Source organism: Triticum aestivum, chromosome 2D, assembly GCF_018294505.1.
Source record: "Triticum aestivum cultivar Chinese Spring chromosome 2D, IWGSC CS RefSeq v2.1, whole genome shotgun sequence".
In the NCBI taxonomy this organism is placed as follows: Eukaryota; Viridiplantae; Streptophyta; class Magnoliopsida; order Poales; family Poaceae; genus Triticum; species Triticum aestivum.
Window position 1 is genome coordinate 581,894,452 of NC_057799.1, and position 10,557 is coordinate 581,905,008.

Here is a 10,557-nt window from a genome sequence, read left to right on the forward strand (position 1 = left end):
GTGCGGTTTTCCAGTGTATAAGCTCGTACGTGCGTACGAGGCTCTATTTTATGGCTGCTGCCATCGCCTTGGAGGAGTAGGAGTCGGATTTACTATCAGTGTCTCCGATACTTAACGTGCTTCGGTTTCGGGAACCATATGGGCTTTATTTCTCAGATTGGTCTGGGTTAGTATTAGTTACTCATTGCTGCACATACCACTCAGGAACGCATGCAATTCTTCTCACCACTTCACAAAGCATCGCGCGCGTAACTTAGATTACGAACGGAACCGTCGCTGGCCACTCCGGCCGCGGCGGCCACAGATCCGGCCATTATCACCCGTCAACCCTCCCCGGAATCCCGCCATGTCCCCCGCCCGGAGGGGACCACCGGCGCACGCGGCGTCTCGCACCTATCCCGCGGTCACCCGGTCGCCCTAGATTGGCCGATGTCCCCTGCTTCGACAACGGTAAGGTCAGATCCGGTTTCTGATGCCGCGTATCCTGCATTGAGGCGGGCCGCCCTGCGCGGCAGCGGTCTTCGGCCCAGCGGATCGTACTGTGTCCCCCCGTTTCGGGGATGGCCGGCTTAAATCCATCATGGTCGCGCCCCCTCCCCCCCTCCCCCGGTAAACTTTCCCATTTCGGGAGGTCACCTCCCGGAAGAGATGGCACACACCCTCCAACCCTGCGGTCACTGCACTGCGTCGGTGCCGCCCACGCTCGGACCACGCGTCAGCAACAAGGTGGTTGTCGCTTCCCCGGCTCTGGAGCATGAAGAGCGCGTCCTGTGGCAGCTTGCAGTCACCCTCACGGCGGTCGACCGGGTCCACACCACCAACCCCATGGCGGTGGGCCGGGCCATCAGGATGCAGCTCAACACCCCACCCCGCCTGTTGCGTGTCACCGCCCACGCCATCCCGAGGCGTTTCTGGTCCACTTCGACTTGCCGGCGCACCGCGTCAACACCGTGCGGCGCGGCATCCTCAAGGTGGACGGTGCGAAGTTCTACGTTCGCGCCTGGCATGAACACGACCACGTTGCGATCCTCCAGTACACGCTGTGCGTCCGGGTGGTGGTCGAAGATTTTCCCATGCAGTTATGGTCGCTGGAGGGGGCGCTCGGCGACTTCGGCAGGATCGACCGCGTGGACAGCCACACGCTGGAGCGCGGGCACACGAAGACGTTCACCTGCTGGCTCTGGGTGTGGGACGTCGGCCACTTGCCGACCAAGCGCGCTCTGTGGGTCCTCAAGCGCGGCGCCGGTCGCGTCGACGAGATCCTCGGCTTCTCCCTGCTGGATCGCCGCCCCCCACCCCCCGTCTCCCCTCTTGTCGCACTCTGGACGCCCCCCCCCCTACACACACCCGCGTGGTGTCCACCGGTTGCAGCAGCGCCACGACGAAGACCAAGGGGGCCACAGGCCCTCCTGGAGAGACACGCTGCTGAGCTCTGGCTGCCACACACGAGGAAAGGTGACCGACGTCGTCGAAGCGGCACCCCCATTAGGCGCTTAAATGTGGCGCCGGCATTTATCAAACTGAAGGGGATCCGCTTGTAGCAGAAGGAAGGGGCGATAAAACTAGTTTTTTCTTTGTCTTCCTCAGCCATATAGACTTGCTGATACCCAGAGGCTTCCCCGGTTTAGTTGGTTTGGAGGATTAATTGATTGGATACCCAATCCGCATAATCTTTCAAAGTCACTGCTTCTACGACGATAGGCGTAAAGGCATGATTAGTTCCACACCTTAAGAGCGGTCAAAGCTAGAAGCTATATCATGACTGCTGGAACGAAAGACCCGATGAGTATTTTCGTACCACCTTCCAATCTTCTTAGTCAATTGTGTACTTTTCCACTAGGCGAGACATAAGTTATCGGAATCCGGGGCCTGTTTTTCCCTATTTCCCAAGGGGAATGTCAAATTGTACAAGTACCGTGAGGGAAAGGTGAAAAGAACCCCAATCGGGGAGTGCAATAGAGAACCTGAGATCCGGTGCGAACAATCAGTCGAAGGAGCGGAGCGCGAGCGCACTCACTCTAACGACGTACCTTTCGCATGATGGACATTGGCTTCCGCCAACAGTGAACTATTAAGGATCGCATCCCGCGCATATTCTACATTATAGCCTGCAACTAATTCAGCTTCCGCTTCTGGGAGATCAGATGCATCTCGGACTAGTGGGTCACTATATCTAAACTATCTAATACAACTATTGAATGCGCTTTGAATTGCACTTCTGCTCGTAACCACTACAAGTGTCAAATCTGTCAGCAAGCTAAGGTAGAACATTAAAAACTCCCTGGCCTCTTCGATCCTCTACCCATTCCTGATGAAGCATGGTCCATTATCAGCATTGACTTCATCACTGGATTACCAAAGTCCCATTACTATGATTCAATTCAGGTGGTGCACGAGACAAGCCAAACAAAGGATGCAACCGCTCTAGAAGCGGGACCTCTCGCGCTGCCTCTATCCTCCGCGCCACGCCCCCACTGCTTCTTCAGCAGCCCTCCCAGGCAGCGGCAGCCACTGAGCCTGACCCCATCACCGAGTTCTTCACCTTCCCGAGCGGCCGCGCCCAGGGGCGTAGCCAGGCCCCAGGCTACCAGGACCGTTGCCTGGGGCGTGCCGGCTAATTCCTTTGTTGACTGTAGCTATATGATCAATGTTTGGCACTCTTTACTACTCTAGTAACGATGTTAGCCCGGAGCTGTTTCTAATCTGGCTACGCCACTAGCCGCGCCCTATCGCCGACGCCCCGCGCGGACTAAGAGATGTTTTTGTTGAGTTTCATTGGGATAATTTGAGAGCAGAAATCATGTACAAATTTACTATTTAGCACACATACAAAATTTCGAGCAATGATTTAAATATCTTTCAGTTTGGGCGGGCATGTAACTTTAGTTGGACAGAAAGACGGCGAAGTTGTGAACCAACTCGTAGTTGAATGGTCATGTGGATAGTGGTATCCTCAACCCACGAGAGTTTAAGTCTCCTAGACTTGACACTGATGCTCGCATTTAGCTGGGTATAAAGAGAAGACAACAGACGGCATGTCAAGAGTCTCAATTAATAACTCAGAATAAAACATAAAAATTTAGAATAAAACACACGAGAATAGTTTACGTCCAAGTCAATTACACCGGTGATGCTAGAACTTGACGCAAACGGTCACTTTAGTGCTAGAACTTGTTGCATACATTAAAGTGGTGCAAAAACTTGATTTTAACGTGCAAATACGGTGGAAATCTCTTTTGTATACTGCCAAGATGTTGACAAGACGTGACAGCGTGGCATGGGACCTGTTGTCATTGACCGCACTATGGAGAGGCGGGTGGCATGGTCCTTTTGCAAAAAAAACCTCAGATTTCTATGTTTTTTTTTTCACAAAAATGCACGTTGCAGATGCACAGTTATTGTATGTGTATCGTCGGATGGGTCCCACCTGTCAGCGTAATATCCAAAAACTTATTCGAAGTTCCAACCACGGGCTAACACAAATGCGCAGCTGGCCAGCCCGCCAATAACAAAAATTAAGATTTTAATTCAAAAATGAGGTACGGCCATCGATTTTCCTACCAGCGATCTGAGGCATGCCTTTACTAGGGCCTACCAATCCAACGAATGGCATCTCGCGGCTAGAAACGAATGCGTCAATAATAGAATGCCCTCTGGGTTAAAAAAAGACTGCAGTTAGTGCGGCCCATTTTAAACATGTTAGTTTTTTTATTTTCATTTTTCCAGATTTGTAAAAAAGATGTAAAATATATGATACACATAATTGTGAATGTGTATTCATTCGTGGATTTGCAGCCTGAGGGCACGTTAGGGTCATATTTTCTTTCATACATATGTTTATATTTATTTAAACTAAATATTATTTTATAAAACACACAAACTTTATTAAAAGCGCATGAACACCTTTTAAAAAATATAAATAATTAAATAATAAACACTTTTACATACTAAATGGATATTTAATTAAAAAACTTGTAAATTGTTTGAACTTATTTGTTAATTTTTAAAATATAAATGTTTCTAAAATTACTTTAATACGTTTATCTAATATAAAACACTTTTTATATTACACAAATCATTTATAATTTAGTTTGACGGGTTTTTATTAATTTAATAAGTCAGTATTTTTAGTCTAATTTATATTATTTATGTGTTTATTATTTATAATTATAATATATATATATACGAAATATGTATCTGGCACACGGAAGTTTTTCTGCAAAACTACCTACCGCATTCAGCGCCGTACGATTTGCATCAAGCGGTCAACGCTTTTTTTCCGCAAACGCCCGCGCGTGGGCTGCGCGCTGCTCCTTCCCCTTCCGCGCAAGACGCGCGTGGACTTTTCTGCTGCTGCTCCATGTGCAGCTCCTCCCGTGGCTCCATGCGCTTGTTTTTTTTTTTTTTTTTTGAGGGTGCTCCATGCGCTTTGCTGCTATTTGTTGTTCCTGCCACTGTTCCATATGCGATCTGCTGCTGTTTACTAGCTAGGTTAGGCTAGCTAGGCTAGCTGCTGTCTGCTAATTAGGCTAGTTACTAGCTAGCAGCGAGTGCTGCTGCTATTTCATGCTAGTAGCCGATGCAATCTACTAGCTTCTATGCACTTTTCTTCCATTTTTGTGGTAAATTAAAAGAAAAAAATCTATAAAAAGAATGATGTTTTTGTCAGATACACATCTCTCTCGCAGTAAACTGTCTTTCGACGATGTTTTCTACTTTGATCCTGACAACTTTGATACCATCACGGTATTACTTTTGACCCACAAAAAAGGTTGTTTGACCTAGAGGAAAAAAGTTTTTGAAACATACTTCGATAAATTTTGTGTAAACAACATGGTATTTTAAGCACCGCGGACCTGATAACTTACCTACAAACACACATATTAAGTATCTCAAAAAAGCTATCCCGGTAACTTTATGTGAAAATAACATGGTGATATACAAAACGCATGTATGATAATTTACATATAAACATTGCGGTAAGATTTACCGGGGCGAGGGGGCCTGTTCAAACATACCCCCGATAATTCTGTTTAAATAACATGGTAATAAGCACCATACAAACACCATGGCAACTTTTGCACCGGAAACAAAAGTTATTGAAAATATATCATCGATATATATGTAACACCATGGTAACTTTAACCAAGGGGGGCAATTTGCTGAAAAACATACCCCCTCGATAATTTATGTCAAAATGACATGGTAATATATGTATCACATACCCGATAATTTACCTTTAAATAACGCGGTAACTTTTGACTAAGGGGGGAAAGTTGTTGAAGAACATACCCCGGTAACTTATGTGAAAATAGCACGGTAATATGTGAACCACATACCCGATAATTTATGTACAAACGCCGCGATAACTTTCACCAAAGAGGGGACAAAGTTATTGAAAAATATACCCTCGATAACTTATGTGAAAATAGCACAGTAATATACGAATCACATACCCGATAACTTACGTACAAACACCGCGGTAACTTTGACAAGGCAGAAAAAATATTGAAAACTATACCACCAGTAACTTATGCGAAACGACTAATGTATGGGCACACCAACTGGTTTTTGCAAAATGACCAAATGCATTGGCTACCGTCTGATTGATGATATACAACAATCCCCGTCGCTAATTTCGATGGCTCGCCCTCACAAATTCATAAATATGGCAAAAAAGAGCAAAGCAGGAGTCAAACCCCGCACTCACGGGTTGTGGGCTAGCTGAGACAACCATCTAGGCATGCACTATGTTGTGATTAGGTACTGTTTTATGTAGTTTTTGTAAGTCAGGACTGAGAGCCTGATATGGAAATAGGACGTGGTAAAAGGCATTTCTTTTTCTTTCCAATTTTGAGCTTTGACGATTTATCTCCTAGTCCCATCGTTTTTCCCATGTAGAGAATACATAACTAGGTTATACCTTGTTTTGTTGTTGTGTTCTATAAGTAAGGTCAAGCCCGCGAACCTGATAGCATGGTAATGTACGCATTGTGGACCTAATAACTAACGTACAAACACCGCGGTAAATTTGGCTCATGGAAATTTGTTTCTAAGCATGCGTGCGGTAACTTCTATGAAAATAATATGATAATTTACACATCACGGAGCTGATAACTCAAATACATACACCATGACAACTTTTTGACCCGGGAATAAAGTTGTTGGAAACATACCTCCCGATAACTTTTGTGTGAATAGCACGGTAATATACGCATCATGGACCTGATGACTTACATACAATAACTTCTGTTCAAACAGAAATGATAATACGGCCAATAATTTCGGTGTAAATAGCATGATAATTTTTTATAAATTGCGTAGAAACACGATGATAACTTTCACCCAGGGAGAAAAGTTGTTGATAACATAACGTTGTAACTCTTTTTGTACATTCCATGGTGAATTGGTGATTTATGCACTAAAGACATGATGACTTACATATATACTCTCTCCGTCCCAAAATTCTTGTCTTAGATTTGTCTAAATATGGATGTATCAAAGCCATGTTTTAGTATTTGTCTAAAAAAGTTGTTGAAATACCCCCGATAACTTCTATGTAAATAGTATGGTAATATACGCATCACACACATGATAACTTAGGTACAAAACACGTGGTAACATTTGACCCTGGGGAAAAAATTGTGGAAAATATTCATCGGTTATCTTTGTGTAGATGACATGATAATATATGCACCGGAGACCTGATAATTCACACGCGGTAACTTTTTAACGTAGGAAAAAAAATTGTTGGAAGCAAACCTTGAATAACTACTGTGTAAATGCCATGATAATAATATGCCCCTGCGGTGAAGTAGTATAATTCTTTAGAATGTGAACAGAAACTGTGTGTTGGCTAGTTGGTTATTGGGCTTTGTGTAAGCCCTGCAGCATCAAACGAGGGAGGGCTTGAGTTAAAAAAGGTAAGAAAAAACTAACTGGGAAAAACGTGGGGAAGTGGGAGGCTAATGGGACGAGAGAGAAAATTTGGGAACGCGAAAAAAACGGTGGAAAAAAATACTGGCCGAGAGAACGTGGGAGGTGCGAGGGCAACGGGGACGAGAGAAAATTTTGGATCGAACGCACTCGGGCCTCCTTAGACGCATCGAGCAAGCTGGGCCTCGCTGGCAGGATCGGTTGGTATTTTTGCAATCTGTCACACGGTTGACAAATATCACAGTCCATATATATATTTGTTTTGCAAATTTGCAAAATGGGAAAAAGAACTAACATAAATTCTATCCCACGAGCACATCCTAACGTAAATTATAATAATTCCGAGTACACATTATTCTGCACTAGGTGAAGTGGCACGTCCTTTTGTTGGATTGCCTCGGGTCGCTGGTTCGGAACCCCACGGGCTTATTTTTTTCCCTGTATTAAAATTCTCATTTTATGTTTTTTAGTCAAAGGATATATATAAAAGTTGGGTATACATTTATGTCACTGAGTGTAGGGTGGTCGCCTGGCTAGCAGTGCACGATGGTTTGCCCGAGGTTCAAATCTTGGATGTATGCCACAAGTTCTGGTGAAAATAAGGCGTGTGGTGTGCTAACCGTTTTTACACCACTTTGATGTGGCGTGTGGTGTGCTAATCACCTGGCTAATCATTTTTAGACCACTTTAATGTATGCCACAAGTCCTAGCATTAAAGTAATCGTTTGCGTCAAGTTCTAGCACCACCGGTGTAATAGACTCTTTACGTCCAGACACATAGCCCATTGGCCTTTTTCTTTTCTCACGTAACCATACCTGTTATGTCATGTCACCAACCATGCTATTATGCTAAACACACCTGTCACCATCAGTCTCGTTTGCCAATGCCGGTATTTTACTCTCTGGAGCACATTCCTTGCACACCAATAAACACCGACGACGAGAAGTGCCATGCATGCCAACCCGGCCTGCATAATTAAGGCTGAACTGCTGTTCCTCGTGGAAACTCGGCGACCGGCGACCTCACCAGACCCCATCCTGCACCAACCCCGAGCTCCGGGACACCTATTTATAGCTCTAGCTGCGCACGCTCTCGGCAACCAAGCAGCTACTTTCACTAGCAACGCAACCCGCTGACTGAGCTCATATCCTTCGCGCCTGCCCGTCTGAATCAGTTGATCACCGCAGCAATGGCCTCCGCCAACAGCTGGACCCACGAGATCGAGTCGCCAGTCGCGGCACCGCGCCTGTTTCGTGCCGGCGTCATGGACTGGCACACTCTGGCACCCAAGCTCGCACCCCACATCGTCGCCAGTGCCCATCCCGTCGAGGGGGAAGGCGGCATCGGCAGCGTCAGGCGGTTCAACTTCACCTCAGGTACGTACGCATCACAATCACATACTACAACCCATGCATGTCACCTCGGTCTGGCAATCCGGCATAACACGCGGTTGTTTGCTCTTGCAGCCATGCCCTTTAGCGTCATGAAGGAGAGGCTCGAGTTCCTGGATGCGGAGAAGTGCGAGTGCAAGTCGACCCTCATCGAGGGCGGTGGCATCGGCACAGCCATCGAGACCGCAACGTCGCACATCAAGGTGGAGCCGGCGGCCAGCGGAGGGAGCTTAGTGAAGGTGGACTCAACGTACAAGCTGCTGCCAGGCGTGGAGGTGAATGACGAGATCACCAAGGCCAAGGAGTCCGTCATGGCCATCTTCAAGGCTGCCGAGGCCTACCTCATTGCCAACCCTGACGCCTACAACTGAATCTGCCTAACCTAGAGGGGTCATGCAGACATAATTGGTATTTGCTACCATAATGTCCCTATAATATGACATTGCTTGGTATTTGTGTGCTTCTTCCCGATTAAAATAAAATAAAGGCGTCCTCTAGAGTCGTAGAGGACGTACACAGCGAGGTGTGCACTTGAGAAGAAGCTGAGTAGTATAGGAATATATGTCTTTTAGTAACTATCAGAGTTGTTTTGTTGTTTGATGCTGCATATGTATCTTGAAAGGAAATTGTTTGTTTTAAGGCGACTCCTAGGCGCCGGCGCGCCGGCCCAAATTTGGGTCGGTCGTCAGGCAGCCGTGCGATTCAGCAGCTAGCACCCGTCCGATATGCCCCCAAAAAACGTCTTATTCTTTCCCTACATCAACGCAAGTAGGAAAAAAGGTCAATTCGACTGTGCCCCCAGCCAGCGAGCCCTCCGGCGAGGGCAGCAACACCTCTGCATCCCACCTCGCGACACCGCTCGTCATAGCTCCCCCGCTCGTCGCAGCTCCCCTACATCACCACGCCCCCCCCCCCCCCCCCCCTGCGGTTGCAGCACGCAGTCTAGCCCCCCATCTCCTTCTCCATGACACACCGTCGTAGCATCACATGGGCACGGGGTGCTATGTCTCCCCCGACGCCGGTTTCCCCCGGGTGCATCTCCTCCAGCCACCGGCTGGCTTGCCTCTCCCCCCTCTGCCAGCATCTCGTGTTGTCGCCATTGTTGCAGCCGTGCATGGATGTAGCAAAACCTTCGCGGGACGTAGCAAAAAACGAAGATAGTTGCAGCAAAAATGCCATCACTGTGGACGCATGTGGAAGCACTGCCATGAAACGGAATTAGCAAAAGTCGATGACACTTGCAGCAGAAAAATGTCGTCACCTCCGTCACACGTCGCAGCTAAGCCATCAAGGATGTAGCAAATTCCTAGACTAGATGGTTGCAACAAAAAATTTGCCGGATGTAGCCATACACATTTTCTTTAAAACGTAGTATATACTAAATAAAAAATACAACCTTTTCGCGGCACATAGTTTGTATGCTAAGAAAATGAACATATACCGTTGGCTTTTTCTTTTATATTGATACTCCTTTTCTACTGCTGGAAGTATACATATACCCCAAAATACACTTTTTTCCAAACCACATACTCCTCTGTCCATACTACATACTCCCATACTATTTTTTGTATATACTACCATACTATTTTTTTGGAATATACTACCATACTACATACTATTTTTTTCAACGGCATATATTCCTTAGTCCATACTACATACTACCATACTATTCTTTGGAATATACTACCACTCTATTTTTTCGGAATATACTACCGTACTACATACTAAATTTTACAAAATATACTATAAAAATTTGATGGCTCCAGTACATACCCAAGAGCATACACTATAATTTGTTCGCACGTATGGGATCGAGGTAGATAGAATATTTTGTGAGGCCATGCAGTAGTTTTGCCAACCTAGGTAACACATAAAAAAACTAACACATTCTTCCATCTTGTGAGATACGGTGCACGCCTTCCGCACAAAAAAAAGGAGAAAGGTGCGGTGCATGCAGCCAACAAATTAGCCGGTCGTTAGCTAATCCTGCGCACGCTTTTATTGCTGGCTTCACCCATGATTAATTGAAAACTTGGAAGTACCGTCCCATCAGGGATTCCATTATCCTTAAAATTTATTATTTTTTCATTGGCCTAATTAGGTACAGCTGCTAGCGGGTTATAGGGTCCTAGCGAACCCAGTTGCCTCGCTGCTATTAACGGGACACGTGAAGGTCAAAGAAAGTGATGATAACTACCACTGCTTGTAGATAAAATTTGTCATATATAT

At 46.0% G+C, this 10,557-nt stretch overlaps 1 protein-coding gene across 1 annotated transcript; it reads left to right on the top strand.

Annotated features, from left to right (window-relative positions):
- The first annotated feature begins 8,049 nt into the window (after nt 1–8,049).
- Nucleotides 8,050–8,861, top strand: LOC123050148 (pathogenesis-related protein 1). Its single transcript, XM_044472983.1, has 2 exons — nt 8,050–8,313; nt 8,404–8,861. The coding sequence occupies exons 1-2, from the start codon at nt 8,127–8,129 to the stop codon at nt 8,697–8,699; spliced, it is 483 nt and encodes a 160-aa protein (XP_044328918.1). The 5' UTR covers nt 8,050–8,126; the 3' UTR covers nt 8,700–8,861.
- The last annotated feature ends 1,696 nt before the right edge of the window (nt 8,862–10,557 follow it).

Bases quoted from the DNA above. Each gene is read 5' to 3' on its own strand.
- LOC123050148 (XM_044472983.1), top strand. From the start codon at position 8,127: ATGGCCTCCGCCAACAGCTGGACCCACGAGATCGAGTCGCCAGTCGCG. The intron at 8,314-8,403 runs GTACGTACGCAT...TTGCTCTTGCAG, and splicing joins GCGGTTCAACTTCACCTCAG to CCATGCCCTTTAGCGTCATG.